Source organism: Gorilla gorilla, chromosome 13 (genome assembly GCF_029281585.2).
Source record: "Gorilla gorilla gorilla isolate KB3781 chromosome 13, NHGRI_mGorGor1-v2.1_pri, whole genome shotgun sequence".
Lineage (NCBI taxonomy): Eukaryota > Metazoa > Chordata > Mammalia > Primates > Hominidae > Gorilla > Gorilla gorilla.
Window position 1 is genome coordinate 85,605,438 of NC_073237.2, and position 18,985 is coordinate 85,624,422.

At 46.6% G+C, this 18,985-nt stretch overlaps 1 protein-coding gene across 2 annotated transcripts in view; it reads right to left on the reverse strand.

Moving 5' to 3' along the window:
- SHC3 (SHC adaptor protein 3) overlaps positions 1 to 14,221 on the reverse strand; it is a 179,895-nt gene extending 165,674 nt beyond the window's left edge. The window contains exon 1 of one of the 2 annotated variants that reach the window (XM_019033376.4): positions 11,811 to 14,221. In XM_019033376.4, coding sequence (XP_018888921.2) covers positions 11,811 to 12,284 — 474 coding nt within the window. In that variant the 5' untranslated portion in view covers positions 12,285 to 14,221. The remainder of the gene's footprint in view (positions 1 to 11,810) is intronic. The other variant, XM_004048225.5, reaches the window with a different exon arrangement.
- Positions 14,222 to 18,985: the final 4,764 nt, after the last annotated feature.

Below are 18,985 nucleotides of genomic sequence, written 5' to 3' on the forward strand. Positions count from 1 at the left end.
TCCATTTCAGTATCATCTCCTGGGAGAAGCCATCCTTGATTTCCATGTCACCACAACTAGTGCGGCCCCTGGTATTTTCTCTCCTCCGTCTCCCCAACTGGCCCTGAAGGAGCAGGAAGCAAAAAACTCACCACTCTATCCCCAATCCTAGCACAGGCCTAGCACAGAATAGGGGTTCAATAGATACCCGTTGAATGAAACAATTGATTTAAAAATTGATGAAGGAATACACTAGTGAATGGGTGGATGGGGATGGCAAGACTGGAAAAAATCCAGAAACAAAAATGGGAAGACAAGAGGACTGCACAAGAACCAAAGGAGAAAACGCTTCAAGGCCGAGACTGGGAGTCCTCCAGGGAGAGGCTGTGAGCCAACAGCATCAGGTTCTGCGGGGAGGGAGGTCAGGCGGCAAAAGAATCCAAAAGGGGTTTAGATTTCATACGAGGGGGCACCAATGAACCTTTTCCAGATCACTATCCACAGACTGGGAGAAGCCGATCACTGCATGTTGATGTGAATAAGAAGAGAGGAAGTGAAGTGGGAAGGAAAGGATGTGCAAGGGAAGAGAGAGGGCTTCAAGTGGAGGCAGGATGCAGGAAAGGCTGATTTAGTGGGGAACAGACCTCAGGAGTGTGTCCCTCTCCCTGTATATGTAATTATAAGACAGGCGAAGGTAATAAGTACTAAAAACGCAGCACCTTCTAATGATTGTATTACACTTTGCTGTTGTCTGCACCTTGAGGTTGAATCCACTGTACTGTGTGGTGTAGACTCTACCAGCTGAGCTACTGCACTCCTCTTCCTGTCTCCCAGTGGCAGCAGGGCAGTGGCTCTTCACAGCACGAAAGCTGGCAAAACTTCAAATCATGATTTTTTTGTCCTGAGAGCCAGATGTTAACCATTGGCCAGCACACCCCTGCCCTGGGGGTCCAGCAGGAGGGAGGGAGGGAGGGCAATGAGGGGGACAGGGGTTGTGGTCAACACCCGGACATCAGAATTCTCCCCTCTGGCTGTTATTTGTGAGTCTTATTTTCTCCTTTCACCTGAGTTAATAAGCCATTCTGCAAATGAGGTTCTCATCTATTACAGGAGTTGCTACTTCCAGTGAAAAAAGTCACAGTTCAGTTCTCTAGATAGTGCAGCCATCACCTTCTTACAAATAACAATCCTTTAAAAAGCAGTTTCTCTATCCCAGAGACCAGAGGAGAACCTGGAGAACTCAGCCCAAGGAAGGGGAGAGGAGGGCTGACCAAGCAAGGGGTACCATGATCCCATCAGTCATATGGACGTGGAAAGTCAGAGGATGAAAGGAGGCTTCTCAGCATGTGGGAAGCAGGAGGGAATCAGGGGCACCTGCCAGGTCCCAGGACCTCCCAGCTCACCCACCTGACCGTGACCTTCTGTTCTCAGCCCAACTTCCCAAAAGAGGCACCGCCCTGCCTAGTTCCATTTTCTGAGAGTACTTACTTGCTATTTGTTCTTTAATTTGGTCAAACCCAAATAGAAACATGCACGAGTATACTTTTTAGAACTTCCATGACGGCAAATCTTAAATTGAGAAAATCACATCTATAAATTCTTATTATGCTATTATTGTTTGCAAATTAGGGGGAAAAACCCCATGGCTTTTCCATTTTACTGGTGAAACACCTTGATACAGAAGCGTGTTTCCCCTCCTGGGTGCCTCTGCCTCTGGCTGTGACTCAAAAGCACCAATGTAAGGTGGCTACATGTCCTGCTGCTGGGCTTGCCCCCACCTCGAGGGACCATATCAGGTGTGATTCCAGGGGCAGGCGGCCACCCGGGCCCCCACACCCTGAGCCAGCTTGCGAACCACAGCCATGGGCCCTTGCCACTTAGCCCCATAAAGACCTACCTACAGCTCTCCTTGTGGGCAGAGTCACAGTTTATCTATCTTGTAGCTCAGACCCCTACTCTAGCATCCATCTATAGTAAACCCTAAACAAACATTTGAGGAATTTAAAAATGTTTCTCTATTTGGGTCGGGCACGGTGGCTCACGCCTGTAATCCCAGCACTTTGGGAGGCTGAGGCAGGTGGATCACCTGAGGTCAGGAGTTCGAGACCAGCCAGACCAACATGGAGAAACCCGTCTCTACTAAAAATACAAAATTAGCTGAGCGTGGTGATGCATGCCTGTAATCCCAGCTACTCAGGAGGCTGAGGCAGGAGAATTGCTTGAACCCGGGAGGCGGAGGTTGCTGTGAGCCAAGATTGCACCATTGTACTCCAGCCTGGGCAACAAGAGCAAAACTCCGTCTCAAAAAAAAAAAAAAGTTTCTCTATTTGATGCCCACAGGAATAGTAATAAAATCTGAGACTCTTTCAGGCAAGTTTATTTGATCATTCCTTATCCCATATTTCCATATTGTTAAGAAATAGAAATCCCTACAAGTGGTTCAGGTCAGCTAGTGGCCACTCTAGAAAATACTTCTAGAGTTTATGTATATTTCGGGGGTGAACTGTATATGTCCACTTGACTGAGCCATGAGATGCCCAGATATTTGGTTAAACATTATTCTGGTGTGTCTGTGAGAGTTTTTTCCTTTTTGATAAAATTAACATTTGAATCAGTAATAAACTGAATAAACAGATGGCCTTCCCCAATTTGTGTGGCCCTTGTCCAATCAGTTGAGGGCCTGAATAAAACAAAAAGCCTGACCCCTCCCCTGGATAAGAGAGAATTCCTCCTGTTGGGCTGTCTTCAAGCTGGGACACTATTTTTTCCCGCCTTCAGATCAGACTGAAACATTGGCTTTTCCTGGGTCTCAAGCAGGACAGCATCAGAACTGGAACTGACACCATAAGCTTTCCTGGGTCTGGCCCACCCTGCAGATCTTGGGACTTGCCTGCCTCCAAAATTATGCAAGCCAATTCCTTATAATAAATCTCTTTTATTATAAGAAACTCTTGGTTCTGTTTCTCTGAAGAACCCTGACTAATACTATTAAAAACAACTTAGGAGAACACCCATTTCCAGAAGGCTCCTCTGATGCTGGAAGAGGCCCTGCCGGACACTGAGCAGAGGAGGTTGGGAGGTGTGACTCCCACCTCCCCACCTGAGGACTAGGAGGCCTGCCCCTCCTCACAGCTCACAGTGCTTCTCAGGGACCACAGAGTCAAATCCAGGACATCTGAGCACATAACGGGACCCTGAACCACTTGGCCATATTTGGTATCACTGTTAAGCCCAAGGCTACAACTTATTAGTCAAGAACATGGTGTGCTCTCCAAGCACTGAGGCGGAGGCACCACCCAGACCTGCACAATTCTAGACCTCCACTAACACATTTGTAAGTTCATTCCTGAAGGACAGTCACCACGTGCCAACTTGAGGCCCTCATTCCCACTGCGTGAGGAGGGCCTTCATGTCTAGAAGGAATTTGGACATCCAGGCCACTGCTTGACCCACACCAGGGCAAAGGCAGGCCCACACAAGTCCACAGAAGAGCAACAGGCAAAACCCGAAAGTCTGGAAACCACTCCTAAATAGTGCAAGGCGGGGGTGGGGTACAGATGGCACTGAGCTGATAGCTGTTGAAGTTGGGTGGCGGGCCATGTGTCCCTGGGGCCTCATTTTACCATTCTCTCTATTTTGTTGTGTTTATGTGTTTCCTATGATGATGTATGTTTTAAAATCCTCATAATAAATGTTTAAATTTCATAAAAGGGTGGTTTACAAGGCATGTTACAAGGTTGGCAGGTGACCTTGCAAGACAGGCAGGGCTGCAAGCAGAGGAGGTGGAGATCAGTGTGAGGCGGGTTAGGCTCCCTCACCCCTCCTGCCAGGTCAGGGATGGGCAGGACAAATGGGCTCAAGGCTCTCTTTCTCCTGCTGCCAGTTTTTAGGGGCCTTTCCTGCTGAGTGGGTTGTGGAGGCCTTTTCCTTGGGAAGATCCGAGGCGTCCAAACCAAGACTCAAGAGGGAGAGGCAGCAAGGAGGGATGCACTAAACCCTGGGTGGTGAGGGGGCTCCTGTTTGGGATTCGACATGGTACAGCACAGGGGCACATCCAGGAACTAAACCATGTGCCTGGCATGGGCCAACCTGTATTTTTGCCAGCCTGAAGCATAGCTCATGCAGTCAAAATCAGCAGGGAGGGCCCACCATGGCCAGAAGAGACACCTGCACTACTCACTTTAATCCTAGAAAGATGCATATGTAGGCCTGGCACAGTGGCTCATGCCTGTAATCCCAACACTTTGGGAGGCTGAGGCAGACAGATCACTTGAGGCCAGGAGTTCAAGACCAGTCTGGGCAGCATAGGGAAGCCCCATCTCTACAAAAAGTAAAACAATTAGCCAAGCATGGTGGTGTGTGCCTGTGTCCCAGCTATTCGGGAGGCTGAGGTGGGAGGATCGCTTGAGCCTGGGAGGTCGAGGCTACAGTGAGCCATGATCATGCCACTGGATTCCAGTCTGGGCGACAGAGCGAGACTCCATCTCAGAAATAAACAAGTGCATATGCTAGGGAATAATGGAATACAGTTGGCCCTCCAAATTCATGACAATATTTTTTTAAATACATGATAAAAATAACAATACAAAAATTAAAAATAACACAAATCGAACAATGCAGTATAACAAATATTTGTGTAGCATTTACATTATAATAGATTTTAGTAATCTAGAGATATTACATTTATAATATATGGTGTATGGAAGATGTGCATAAGTTATTTGCAAATACTGCACCAGTTTATATCAGGGACTTGAACATGCTCGAATTTTGGTATCCATGGGGTTCCTGGAACCAATCCCCCTCAGATCTCAAGGGATGATTGTACACAAACCCCTCATAATTCACTTACATTTTGTCCATCTTCCAGAGGGACAATAAGTCATTGTGAAGGGCTGTGTCTTCCAGGCAAAGAACACTCAAAACAACTAGGTTTTCATCATTTTATCTTAAGAAATAAAAGCCATCTGTGACTCCTACTTTAGTAAACTGTAAGAGGCCCAGAGTATACAGTACCTCTGCTAAATACCACCTTAGGGGTAAATTCCTTGTCAACAGAGCTAGAACCATATTTTGATTTTTTTTTTTTTTTTGAAAAAAACAGAAAGTTTCTATTTAGGCAGGTGGCAGTGGAAATTTTTAATGTTTGCAAAGCAAAAAGCACTATTGTCAGTAGATTGCCAAGCAATTATATTTAATGGAATTTGATAAAATGAAGTTTGTCAGAATGACCTCAGAGTAGAGAGCACTTCTGATGTGAGGCTGGGTGAAGACCAAGTTCCAGAGTTTGAAGGGTTCATATGAGTTTAAATTCTTGAAATTTGGAATGGACTGTTTGCTTCTTTTTCTGCCTATTCAATAGACGAAAGTGAGCAAAGCCTCTTTTGAGGGGTTCTCCACTTTGGGGAAACCATGCATTTCAGATGATATCCAAGGATGGCTTCAAGTCTCAAGTAAGCAGCATTATAACAATGAGCTCTTTGAACATTTTTCTTCTTGGTTTTGAGGAGCTTCAGATATCCAGACAGCTGCTGAGGCATCAGGCACCTGGAAGCTCCAATGGACAGGGTAAGGCACCTGCTCGAGCTGTCTCCTCGATTTCCCTTTTCTGCAGCTTCTTCCAGCATCTAGGCTTCACTGCAGATCCTCACAGGCACCTGGGCTCATGGCTAGAAACCCAAATCTTCACTAGATGGCAGTGGTATCTGCCAGACCAGCTGAGGTGCAGAGCAAGGCATGTCTGAACCCAGAATCCACAGATCATAGAATCCATGGATCTAACTAAACTGCTGCCACCTGCCTCAAAAAGAGACCCCAGCCAGAGGTGCCATCCAGAGCTGAGAAGATGCTCGCCAGCCAAGAAGAGCAGTGCCTCTTCCAGTCATGTCAGGTGGTACAGGAGGGCTGAGGTATATCCGGCACCTTCTCACCAACTCTCCTCACAAAGACAAAGAAGATCAGCATGGCCTGTAACCATGGAAACATGGCCTTTGGCCCCTGGTGTCTCACTGGGGGTCAAGTGGTCCAAATAGGGATGCCTAATCCCTCTCATCCTAGTGTAACTGGTGCCACTCTGCTTATTTATAACCATGACTGCTCTGCAACTCTGACATGGCCACTCAGGGAAAATTCACCAATTCTAGCACTGGGAGACATGGATTAATTACTCCCAGTGGACCCTCGGTGGATCCTTGTCACACTGTTGTTGTTTTGGTTGGGAGGGGAGAGGCAAAATCACAGTGGGGTCAAAATGTTTTGTTTTGTTTTGTTTTTAACTCAACAGAAAATGAGTAATTATGAACTTGTAAGACCAAAACCAACTTGTAAGGCATATTGTGCAGCTGCACATCCCCACACCCCATCACACACACACAGACACACACACACACAAATACACAGACACACACACACAGACACACACACACACAGACACACACACACACACGATGGTCAACGTCCACCCACTCAGTAGGCTGTTCCTATGCTCACTGCCTCCCACCTTAAAGATATTATTTTTCCACCACATACTATAGAACTCTTATGATAAATTGCAAAATTGTTTTCTTGTCCTTTACCCAGGAAACACACATAACTGGTCATTTCTTTCCATTGCATCTGAAACCATTTTATTTATGAATTAAATAATTCACTAACTCTACTGCCCTTGGGTATTTTCATTGAACATGCTGGCTCCTCCTTGTTGCTTTCCTCTGAGCCCCACCATGGACTTGGATCCTTGTACTGCAGGGTCTGGCCCTGGCCCCAGTGATCCAGCAGGTGTCCATCAGGTAAGCACACTCTTGATACTGCAGTGTGCTTCCCTGGACCCGTCTCTTCCAATTACATTAGATGCTGGTGCAAAAAACAATACAGATGCCACCATTTCTGCCTCGGCCAGGCCCCCAACCCATAGAGACCAACCCCAGCACAACCCTGCCTTCAACTTGCTGCACAGGGACAGCCAGGTCCAGAGAGGTGAGCTGACTGCTCTAGCCCCACACTAAGCTGGCGGTGGAGCTGCAGCCCAGGTGTCCTGCCTTTCACCAGTCCAGGACCTTCACCAGGCCAGGTGTCTGCTCTAATGTCCCCTACCCTAAGCCAGGCACTGCAGGCCAGCAGCACCGGCACATCCTGCAGGGCCAGCCTGTTGGCTGGAAAGCCAGTCTTGCAAGTGGGTTCACGTGTTTGCTGCCCAGGCTTTCTGTTCCCAGGACTTTGCTTTAATGATAGTAATCATATATTCCTCAAAACTATGACATATACTCAAAGGTAAGACACCGTGCGGAGGCAGAGAAGCAGCCATCTGTTCTTTATAGGACGGAAGTTTTGTCGTAGCTTATCTTTTTCTTAAACATGAATATAAAAGAAATGACTGAGATAATTGGGTATTTCTAGAAATATGACATTTCCTATTTTCTAACAAGAAAGAAAACAGCCCCCATCCAAAGTCATCACAAGTCATCTACCTGTGGGCTGTGGGGTGTGTGTGTTGTGTGTGTGCAGTGTCTGTATGGTCGTGTGTGGGTGCATGGTGTGTATGTGCATATGTGTGTGTATATGTGAGGTGTGTGTGTGGTTTGTGTGTATGTGTGTGGTGTGTGTGTGCCTTTAACACATCTATGTTTGTGTCACATAAAAAGAGACAACTCACTATCCAGATCAAATTAATAACTATATATTAATGTCAAAAGAAATTCTTAAACTATTTTTCAAACCATTTAGATATTTACATGTAAGCCATCCATATCATAAGATTTCGAAAGAATTTTGAGAAAAAAATCAACTTTTTAAAGTTCAACTCCACATCAAAATCAATTTTTCAGTCTAGAGGTAAAATAAAATTCTACAATATTATAGTAGAATTGATATAGTTATTTTAATATAGTTAAAATAACTTTTGTATGATCTTTGCTCACAGTTACCAAAAGAATACAGCTCTGAGAAAATGAAAATTTAAGATATTTTTATACACTTTGTCAAGTGAAAAAAATTAAGAATAAATTTTTGAGTAAATGTAATTTACGAAGACCACCTATAAAAGGCAGTAGAGGATTTACAAATAAAGCAAATGATTTATACCACCCCAAATATCATTAGATGCACAAATGGGAGAAATAAAATAATTTTTAAAGAGTCCTTGTAAAAACATAGCTTTGTTCCAAAAGGGAAGCATATCAGGAAGGGTCCAGTGTATCAGGAAATAATGCAGTACTTTTCTGATCGTTAAATCTCCTATAAATAGCTCGCCATTTTCACTGTCAGTAAATATACAACACTCCACAAGCTGAAATCTATATAACTTCGCTGGAGCCTTCACAGGTGTTTATGAATGGCGTAATCTGCTGGCTCACTGAATGCTGACGCTGTTGGAATAGCTCTGAGCAGTTGGCACCTAAAACCATTGCTTTTACATTGGGCCTCCTGATTCTTGCCCTTGGCACTTGGGTCATTTCTAAATATGGTCACTTCTTATCCTTTTGAAGTCTGTGCTGTGATGTGCTCTAAGAAGGAGCCCGTCTTTTGGGGACCACGCTGGGGCCAAAGGCAAACCCGGTGCAGCCCACACAGCATTGCTTCCTGCTCCAGCCTCGCCCCTCCAGCAGGCAGTTTCAGAGCTGAATGTCAAGGCTGTGCTTGTCTTCAGATGGCCCACTGGCTCTTTAAAAACTGAACCCCTGCCTCCTGTCCCCTGCACTGTTCATATTCCTTCCTACAGTTTCCCCACCGTGGATCTGAGGACAGAGAAGGTGGAGGACCAGGATATTGCCTTTTCAACCTGCTAAAGACCAGCAGCCTCCTTGAGTGATTGGGGTCCTACCCAGGTTTGACTTTAGGATAAGATAATTTAAAGGTGGGCAGCACCGTAATCAATACTCATCTGTATTTCTTTTAGGTCCAAATATCAAATACTTTTAAAATGGAAATTTAATGAAAATAGTCATTGTTCTTTGCTGTTGGATTTTTCTTTTCTATCAAGAGCATAGTTCCTTGTTCTTTCTTTTACGTCACCAAAAGAAAAAAGGAAATGTCAAGATACTTAGGGGAGTAAAAAGGTGCTGCCAATGAGGCCCAGCTGAAAAGAATATAAACCTCTAGGCAGAGTAAGCTGCAGCCTTTCTGTGTGCATAGCTCCATTCTGTTATTTAGCAGCAAACTCAATGATGGACCAATTAGACATGCTTTGAGCTTTGAATTCTACTGTTGCTCAGGAACTTCTTCCATGTTTAAATTTTAAGTCCTTCATTAATTCACATTCTAAGCTGTTGCTCAAATAGTTTAATGTTTCCTAGATGATCAAAATTCACCAGACTTCTGTATTTTACAGTCCCTGTTCTCAGATTAAGTTGAAATATTTTTGAATTATAATTCATATGTGCAATATCCTAATATCACCTGTAAGTAGGTATTTCTTTGAGGGGGAAAATCTATAATACAGTATATAAATTTTCCAGGAAACTAGAAAACATTTGGGGGCTTTATTTTTAATTTAGAAAAAATTACATCAAAGAGAATAATGCATCCTTTCCCAAACCCTAAACCTTTAGATTTTACTATTGGTATCTAGTCATATGATAAAGATGGCCCATTTCTATCTACCAGAAATCTTTTAAAGTAAGGATACCGGTAGAACTATTCAAAAATTCTAAATAACGCCAAATTAAGATAGTTTTCAGTTTAACAATTTTTCAGTAAAATAAGTTCGAGGTTTTAAACTCAACATGGGCAATGCAGAAATTTGCACATGTGCGCCAACAGAGGGCCATGTGATAATTTGAATCAAACATGCACACACACTTTAGCATCTGGTTTTCTTTCTGCGTGATTTCAAACTTCTCCAGGACAGCAGAGGACAATGCCTGCGTTTATGTTCACATCACAGCACCATTCATGGCTGCTAATGAACAAGGAACCAAAACATGGATGGTACAGAGCCCTAATTAGTCATGCCATGCACCCCTCAACCCATCACTGCAACCCCTTAAATTTGAGGCAACACAAAGTAACCCCAAGACACAGACAAGCTCTGTGCAGATCCAGCCCTTTGACTATGAATACTACTGCTGATGCTCCCAGTAAGTCACAAACCTTACAGCAACAGATTGTCGACGCAGAGCCGTCTTATTTTCGTACATTCATCATTATTTTGCCACATTTGACCTTTCAAACTGGATGCTGGCCTTCCTTCTTTAAAAAGCAAAAGCAAAGTTCTAAGCAAAGTGCTTAAAACAAAAATTTAAAGCCATAAGTTTGAGAATTCTCCCTCAATTTGAAAACTACTCTGTTTAATATGACAGGTAGAAAAAGCTTTGCCAAGGTCTATTTGTCTATTTGAAATGTAGGCTTTTTAAAACAGCAATTATGCTAACACCCCAGAAGTAAACACAACCTCAAAGCTGTCAGGGATTTTTGGTTTGGTTTGTTTTTTTCTTTTTTTTTGGCCCCTGGTTATATAATTTAAATAAGCAAAACAGGAAGAATATTCAGTACCTCTTAAAATAAACTCAACCAAATATGCATATATTATGCTCATCTATACCCCTTTGGTAAAATATAATAATCCATAGTTTGAAGGTTAAATTAAAAAGCAGACTGAAAAGGTGAAGAAGCCCTCTTTTAACAACAATGGCCACATTCATCTGTAAGTACTTTTTATATAGTTAAAGGCAATCCACAAAGTTAAGTATTTCTGTTAATATTTTGGTTCCGAAATTACCAGACACTGCATTTTACCTGAGGATGTGTTCTATTTAATTTTTACACTGTAATCTGCAGCCAATATTTACGGAACAGACATCCTGGGGGTTTATCAGTGTTATTGAGGACACCGTGGGGATAGAGTTTGTGTCTCATTTCTTTCTCAATACAAAGCCATGCCTTGGAGTGGCAGGATTGAAATACTGCAACTTCCATCCTTAACCCCTGTCTGCTCGGCTGTGGAGGCTGTTAAAGCTCTGAGCTGCCCAACCGGCAGAAGGAAATAACCGCGTGGCAGATTACTTGAACTGTGCTGAGCATTTTTCCTTAAATATCATAACATGCTTGCATAAGGTGGAATTTTATTGACTACATCGTGATTTTATCATCTTTGTGTTGGAGGAAAAAAACTCCTTTCCAGCCTGTGGCTCCAAGCGCAGCGCCCTAGTTCCCTTTTAGCACATTTAAATGGAAGACTACAGTCACCGGAAAAATAGTCCCAGAATTCTCATTCCGCTGCTGTAAACCAGAACCTTTCCTTAGGGAATGAAAGACAAACCCCAAGAAAACCTGGCCTGGGTGAGAAAGTAAAGCCCGTCGAAGAGAAAGCAGCACAGCATTTGGCCTGCTCTGCAAGGAGCTGGGAATTCTTGCTGCGGGGGGCAACAAGATACCCACCCTCCCGCCGGGGAAGACACAGCAGGAGTAGGGCCGCCACTCCGTGCATCTCTCCTCCCGGGGGCTGCCCAGGTCTCCCCAGCGCGTTTCCTAGATACTAGGCAGGCCGGACCCCCGCTGCCCAGGTTTGGGCGCCCATGACACTGGTCAGACATCTGGTAAGCCAGGTGGCAAAGGCGTGCCAAAAAAGTGGAGCCTAGGGAAAACCGGGACGGAGCGGTTCACCCGAGTGGTAAACCTTTTCCCAATGGATGCGGGAAAAGCGCATTTGTAGTTCCCTCCTCACCGCTGTCAAGCGAGCTGATTGCTAAGGAGTGCGCATTTGCTTGCCTCTAACGTGACAGTCGCGGGTGCGCCCCGCACCCCGGGCTTCAGGGAATGAAGGAGTCTGACCCGAACTGGCCCCCTCCCTGGCCCCAGAACCCCCAACCCCCAGGGCGGCCCGCGCCCGCACCCACCTTGACCACGTAGGTGACTCCGGGCCCCAGCACCTGGTCGCTGGCGTGCGGCGCCCCCCGAGGGGGCCTGGGCAGCGGCTCGTCGCCGGGCCGGCCCTTCCTGGCGGCGCTCATGGCCGGGGCGCGGGGCGCCGAGGGCGCGCTGCCGTCCGGGGCGGCCAGGCTGGGCGCGCTGCAGCTGCCCGAGAGCCGCGCGCCCGCCCGCTCCCGGGCGGCCGACGACAGGCCGCGGAGGCCCGAGCTGGAGAGTTTCAGGTGGGACACCTTGTGGAGCAGGTGGCCCAGGCTGCCGGGCCCATCGTCGGGCGCCTTGCGCAGCGCCTCGCCGGACACCAAGTAGGGAGCCGCCGCCGGGGTCGCGCGCGCCGCCGAAACCTTGCCTCCGCCGCCGCTCACCGACAGGCTGTGGAGAAGGTCATCGACCGATGTCACCGAGTCATTCCTGAAGCGGTTGTACTTGGTGCGTGGAAGCATGCCCCTCCGTGGGCTCGCTGCATCCGCCCGGGCGCTGCTGGTGCCGGCCCCGGCGCGGGCTGCCGCGCATAGCAGGCGAGCCACTGTCCCCGGAGCGGGACGGAGAGTGGGGGCCCCGGGACAGCCTTCTGGAGAATGAGAGCAGAGCAAGAGGATGGTGCCCTCCCACCATTAAAAGCCAGCACAGCGGCGGCCGCGCAGCCCCGGCCCGGGAGACCGCTGCTTGGGGTTGCACGTTTGCTTTGCAAAAGTCATAGTTGCCTCTGATGGAGCGCCCAGCTGCTTGGGGCTGCTCACAGCAAAAGCATGACTCACTCTGAGAGGAGACCCTTCTCAACAAAGGCTCGGTGAGCACTGCAAATCACTTCCTGTAGCAGAAAAAAAAAAAAAGGAAAAAAAGAAGAAAAAAACGACATCCACCCGCTGACAGCACACTATAGCCAATCAATTCTCAAATTTCCTTTTTCTACCTTCCCAGATATTTCCTTCCAACCTTTGATTTTTCACCTTCGCATCCCCTGCAATCTGCATTTGTGCCAAAGGTAAATCCAATCCAGTTCCTTCAAATCGTCAAATGAACTTTCTGAAACCCATTATTCTGTTAGGTTTTGCTCGTCCCTGCTCAGCCCATCTGTGTGAGCCTGTAAAAGTGTCTAACAGCGATGCGTTAAAATGTGACGAAGGCTTTTTAAGAATCAGATCTTCAGCGAATCCTGATGAATCTTGACTTGGAAGGCAGCAGGAATTTTTAAATAGAAAAAAACAAAAAGGATATTCACCCCCAGGTGACTGTAAAATACCAATTTCCTGGGTTTTGCTTTTTCTTTTCAAATTAACAGAGCAGCGATGACAAGTGTCTTTGTGGCAGTGCAGTTCCTCAAAAAAAAAAAAAAAACTGCATATGAACTTCTGCACAGTGCCAATCAAGGGGTCTTCCCTGCTCATTTACAGCAGTCTTTCTCAGCCAGGGTTAAGTTGAATATCCACTTCCAAAAAAGAAGAGTGCTTCTTTCACGAGTGGCAACAGGCTCCAGAAATCCATTCCAAAAAAGGGGCTGCATTTGAAGCTTTAATCCTACTGAATGTGTTTAAGCTCTGGAAAAACGCCTAAGAAATGCTACAAATACATTTCAATGTTCCTTCAGTTGCTGCTTGCAACCCTGCAGTCAGGAAGGAAAAAATGCAGCTGTTCTTATTGCACATCAAATCCACAGGGAGGAAAATATGCCTTCTTTTCAGGAGTCAGGCTCGGGCTTGCAAGTAAAATGCACAGGCCTTCTTCCTCTCAGGAGAGCAAGGCTTTCGCTGTCCCCAGAGGTCTGCCCGAGACTGAAGCCCTCTGACTCTTGACCTCAGTGGGCTCTGCCAGGCTTTCTCATGCATTAGGATCACCTGCTCCACAGTGAAACACTCACTATCAAAGTTTTCCCGCAACTTCTGAGCAAGCGAATAAATTCAGCTCTAGCACACTCTCAGGTCACCCTGAGTCCTCTCACTCCCATGACCGAACATGTGGGGCACGTGAGGTCCTGAGTCTTGAACCCTGCTCTACGGAGCAGAGTTTAATAAGCGCCACTCAAGGCGGGCGAGCGAGTGAGGCCAACCCCTAGGACGCAAGAGCGCAGAGGAGCCGCGGCGTCCCCGGTACAGGAAACGCGTCCCCACGGCTCGCCTCCTGTGCCGCAGCCCTAGCAGAACAGCCACACGGCACTCATTTGTTCCCTTTCCCTAGCTTGCATAGCAACAGCAATTGCACACCCCATAGATGATTTTGATGGTTATCAGAGTCCTCCCCAGATCTGTAGCGAAACAGCCCTATCATTCCCAAAGCAAGATCTTCATTAGATGCAGACAAAAACAGCAAAATGTGAATGAAATGCTGTTTGTGTGAATGAAAAGGCTAGCGAGCGAGCCAGCGTTTCTGTGAATGAAGCAGGGCCTTGCAGCCGGTGCCAGGCAATCCCCTGGGCTCCAGCGGCCTCAGCCAATGAGCGGCCGCCCCGATGACTCATTCAACAAAGGCTTGCTCAATAGTGGAAGATTCCATTTCAATCAAAGGCGGGATCTTTTATCCAACGGCAGTGTGGGAAAAAAAAAAGAAAAAGAAAAAAAAAACACCCAGCCGGATTACAAAGATACCGGGAGGAAGAGGCCAGCTGCTATGGAGAGGAAAAGCTAGTTTTACAAGGGAATTCAAGATCCCTTGGTCAGGTCTAAGTGTGAAGAGGGTCTCTCTTGGAGGTGAGCTGTGCCCCTAAACTTTCATTCAGCCGTTCATTTACATCAAGGAGCAACCATGAATGTGCCAGTCGTTCAGCTTTTATTATGAATGTACATTGAATGCACGTTCAAAACCTAGGTTCCTAGCCCTTGATTCTTTTTTTGTGAAAGGCATGTAGGACACCTGTACATGTTCTGAGGCTCCAGGGAGGAAAAAAAATCCAAAGCTATGTACTTAACGTTTAGCCAACAGGAGACTTTTATTTCTTTTATTATGAGGCCAGTGGAGGGAAATTGGTCATTTTAAAATATAAATAGCAACATAAATTTACTATATATGAAAAGATATATAATCAAAGACAGAAATTAATATTCCAAGAACACAGTAGTACGGTAAAACCTCACTTACCTGGAAAATAGTATCAACATTTTGGAATGTAGCAGAAAGATGGAAAAAGAAAAACCCGAAGGCCTCTCAGCATCAAAAGGAGGCTGTGCAGCCCACACAGAAGCTCACACACCCTACTCATGAGAAAACCCTTTGCCCTTTCTGGGGAGCTGTTCATGTTTATTTTAGACCCTGTACCAGAAAGCCCACATATCTTCTTGATCAACATAGAGACAGATGAGAGAGGAGACCACTAGGACAGAAAATGCTAAATGTAAATGAAATTTTCTGTTGCTGGCTTGCTTGATAGCCATGGAAGGAAGCAGGAAAAAAAACTCCATTTTAAAGTCAGCCTTGAGATTCACCAAAGCCAGGCAGTCTGGGGCAATTTACAATGAGAGCCTTTCCAGTATGTTGTGGTTTTTCTTTTTTAAATCAATGCTTAAACACGTATTTGCTTTCTATGGCTGTCGTAACAAATGACCACAAAATCAATGGCTTAGAATAACACAATTTATTATCTTCCAGTTTGTAGGTAAGAAGTCCAAATGGGTCATGCTGGGATCCAGCATGGGTGTGGGCAGAGCTGGTTCCTCTGGAGGCTCTGAGGGAGAATCCATAAATTTCTGAGAAGGTGCCATGAGCTGGGCCCTGGGGAAAGTGGTTTTGCCTTCTGGAAGGCAGAAGATCTGGAATTAATGTTATAACCTAGTTAAGACTATGTGAATTTTGTAATATGTGTGAGATACAAAAACTTGACCAAAGGAGTGAGCTTGTCCTGAGGATGCGGAGGTGACTCCTGATCCCAGTGGAGGCATCCTCCAGGTGGACTTCACAGGAGGAAACCGTGTGGGCAAGGGCTCCAGGCCTGAGCAGTCCAGAGTCTCCCAGAATCCCTGGTAGGTTGGTTGGGTTGGTGAGGAGGTCAGGAGGCTGGGCACTCAAAAAGGCTTAGAGGGGTGATGAGGTTTGGATGTGTGTCCCCTCCAAATCTCATGTTGAAATGTGACCCTCAGTGTTGGAGGTGGGGCCTGGTGGGAGGTGACTGAGTCATGGGGGTGGATCCCTCATGAATAGCTTAGCACCATTCCCTTGGTGATAAGTGAGTTCTTGCTCTGAGCTTACATGAGATTTGCTTGGATAAAAGAATATGGCGGCCTGGTGTGGTGGCTCACGCCTGTAATCCCAGCACTTTGGGAGGCCGAGGTGATGGATCACCTGAGGTCAGGAGTTCGAGACCAGCCTGGCCAACAGGTGAAACCCCATCTCTACTAAAAATACCAAAACTAGCCGGGCATGGTGGCAGGCCCGTGTAATCACAGCTACTCGGGGGGCTGAGGCAGGAGAATCGCTTGAACCCAGGACGAGGAGTTTGCAGTGAGCCGAGATCGCATCATCGCATTCCAGACTGGGCGAAAAGAGCAAGACTTTGTCTCAAAAACAATAAAAATAAAATAAAATAAAATAAAATAAAATAAATGTGGCGCCTCCCCTCTCACTCTCTTTATTGCTTCTGCTCACGCCATGTGACACTCCTGCTCTGCCTTCACCTCCTGCCACAATTGAGGCCCTCACCAGAAGCCAAGCAGATGCCAACACCATACTTCCTGTACAGTCTGCAGAACCATGAGCCAATTAAACCTCTTTTCTTTATAAATTACCCTCTGGCATTCCTTCTTAGCAATGCAAGAACAAATGGACACAAGGGGCTTGAGAGAGGGTCACATAGTCAGGTTTGCCTTTTATGGAGACCACTTTGATAGTGACTTGGGGTGGCTCTGGGAAGTTTAGAGGAGGTAGGAGACAACAGGACAAGTTAAAAAGAACAAGGGCTTGGATGAAAGCAAGAGCAGTGGAGCTGGAAAGAGAGGGATGGATTCAAGATAGCTGGGAAGGTAAAGGATCTGTCTCTGTGATGAGAAGTGTAAGAGAGAGCGAGGCTGGGTAGGCTGTCTGCAGCCAGAAGCTAAGACAGAGTTTGGAATGCAAGATGCTTATTAGAGATCAAGCTCCACAGAAAGCAGAGGAGGCTGCAGAATGGAGCAGAGGCAGAAATGGGCTGTGACCCAGGCCCCACACACCTCGTCCTGCCAAGAGTTCTGGAGAAAGAGTGCCATCCACAGAGAGTATCCCCTGGCCTGCAGGGCTCCTCATTCACTCTCACGCACTCCCTCACTCTCTCCCACATTCACCTCTTTAGTGTGGGCTGCCCAGGGAGGAACAGCCTCCAGCAGGTGGCACCCTGCAGCTGAGCACCCCCAGAAAAAGTTGATGTGAAGGCTGTGTGCCCATGGCACCCTGCAGCCCAGCTTCTCCCAAAGAAAGGAATGCCAAGCAAAGCCCACGTTTCTAACTTGGACCATTGGGTTGAGCTGAGTGTTGGCCATGAGGATGAGGAGCATCCCCATGACAGGCAGGTCATGGGGAAAGGCAAGGGCTGGGCTTTGAATGTGTGTGAGGGGTGGGGATCTTCCATGTAGAGATGGCCAGAGCCGAAGAGCAGTCAGGGCTGGAAGTGGAAACTTGCAAATGCCAGACTTCCCAGATGGGAGCTAAGAAAAAAAAATGGTCAGAATTTGGAGGATAAATATGGAAACCTGGTTTGATGAATGTCATGGAGGAGAGTTTCAAGAGAAAAACCAGTGATAGTTAACAAATGTAATGATGACAGTCATAACCACCTTGACTGAGTGTCCCTAGGCACCAATGCATGCCTGCTATAGAGAGATATAGATAGATGGTTTACAGCCTGTTTTGAATGAAAAGAAACCAAGAATCAGAGGAGTTACAAAATGTGCCAGAGCCACACTGGGTGAGTGATATGGTTTGGATTTGTGTCCCTGCCCAAATCTCAGCTTGAATTGTAATCCCCAGTGTTGGAGGTGGGGCCTAATGGGAGGTGACTGGATCATGGGGGCAGTTTCTAATGGTTTAGCTGTCCCCCAGTGCTGTCTCATAATAGGATTCTCACAAGATTTGCTTGTTTAAAGGTATGCAGCACCTCCCCCTTTGCTCTCTCTTCATCCTGCCCCTACCATGTAGATGTGCCTGCTTCCCCTTCACCTTCCGCCATAATTGTAAGTTTCCTGAGGCCTCGCCAGCCATGCTTCCCATACAGCCTGCAGAACTGTCAGCCAATTAAACCTTTTTTCTTTATAAATACCAGTTTCAGGTATTTCTTTATGGCAGTGTGAGAATGGACTAATACAGTGAGGAACTGACAGAATAGTCTTACTCCAAAGCCACGTTCATGATCCAGCATCACCCCTATTCAGACAGCTTGTGTAAGGTACTTGCTGAGACCCATCCTTGGCAGGTGGTGATCAGCCATCACCCGACATCTTAACAATGGGGATGGAGAGGCTTCCACTTAGGTAGCAGGATGGTGCCAGCTGAATGAGACCAGAAATGAATGAAAAGATCATACTTTCCAAAAGATGGAATGAAATGAAAGGTAGGACATAGGGTAGTAGCCAGCAGTAGAGCAGAAGAGTACAAAGCAGGGGATGGAAGAGTTAGGAGTGTGTTTAGGGGCAGGGAGCAGAGCAGAGTGGGAGAAATCAATGCAGGAAGGAGACAGGTCAAGAGCCTGGGTAGCTCTTGCCCTGTGGGGATGGTGGGATATCTCATCCTCTGGTGGGAAGGAGGACTTGATGAGCAGACCATTCAGGGTCCAAAGTAGGAAACAAGAGTCCCTCCCCTCTGAAGTGGTTCAAAGGCAGAGACTTTAATATAACAGACATAAAGATGAGGTTAACATAGCCCCAAAGGATGGTGATATACCAGGGATATATCACCTCTGAGTCACAAGACTCAGAGGCCATCTCCAGCTCTAGGACCAAAGCAACAGAAAGGGAATTGAGTCACTGGAGCCAGTAGAATCCCAGCTGGAACTTTGGAGTGGAGGTTGTCAGAGGCAGCTGAAGTTTCAGAGGGCAAAAGTTACTGACAGAGAGGAGGCCAGAGAGAGGAAATACCCAGACTGTCTCTTTCCCTACTCTTATCTCCTGTTGGTGCCTCCCATTGGCCACATCCATGGGAAGCCAGAGGTCCAGGGAGCTTGGTGATGGGACCATGGGGAGAGGCAGCCCCC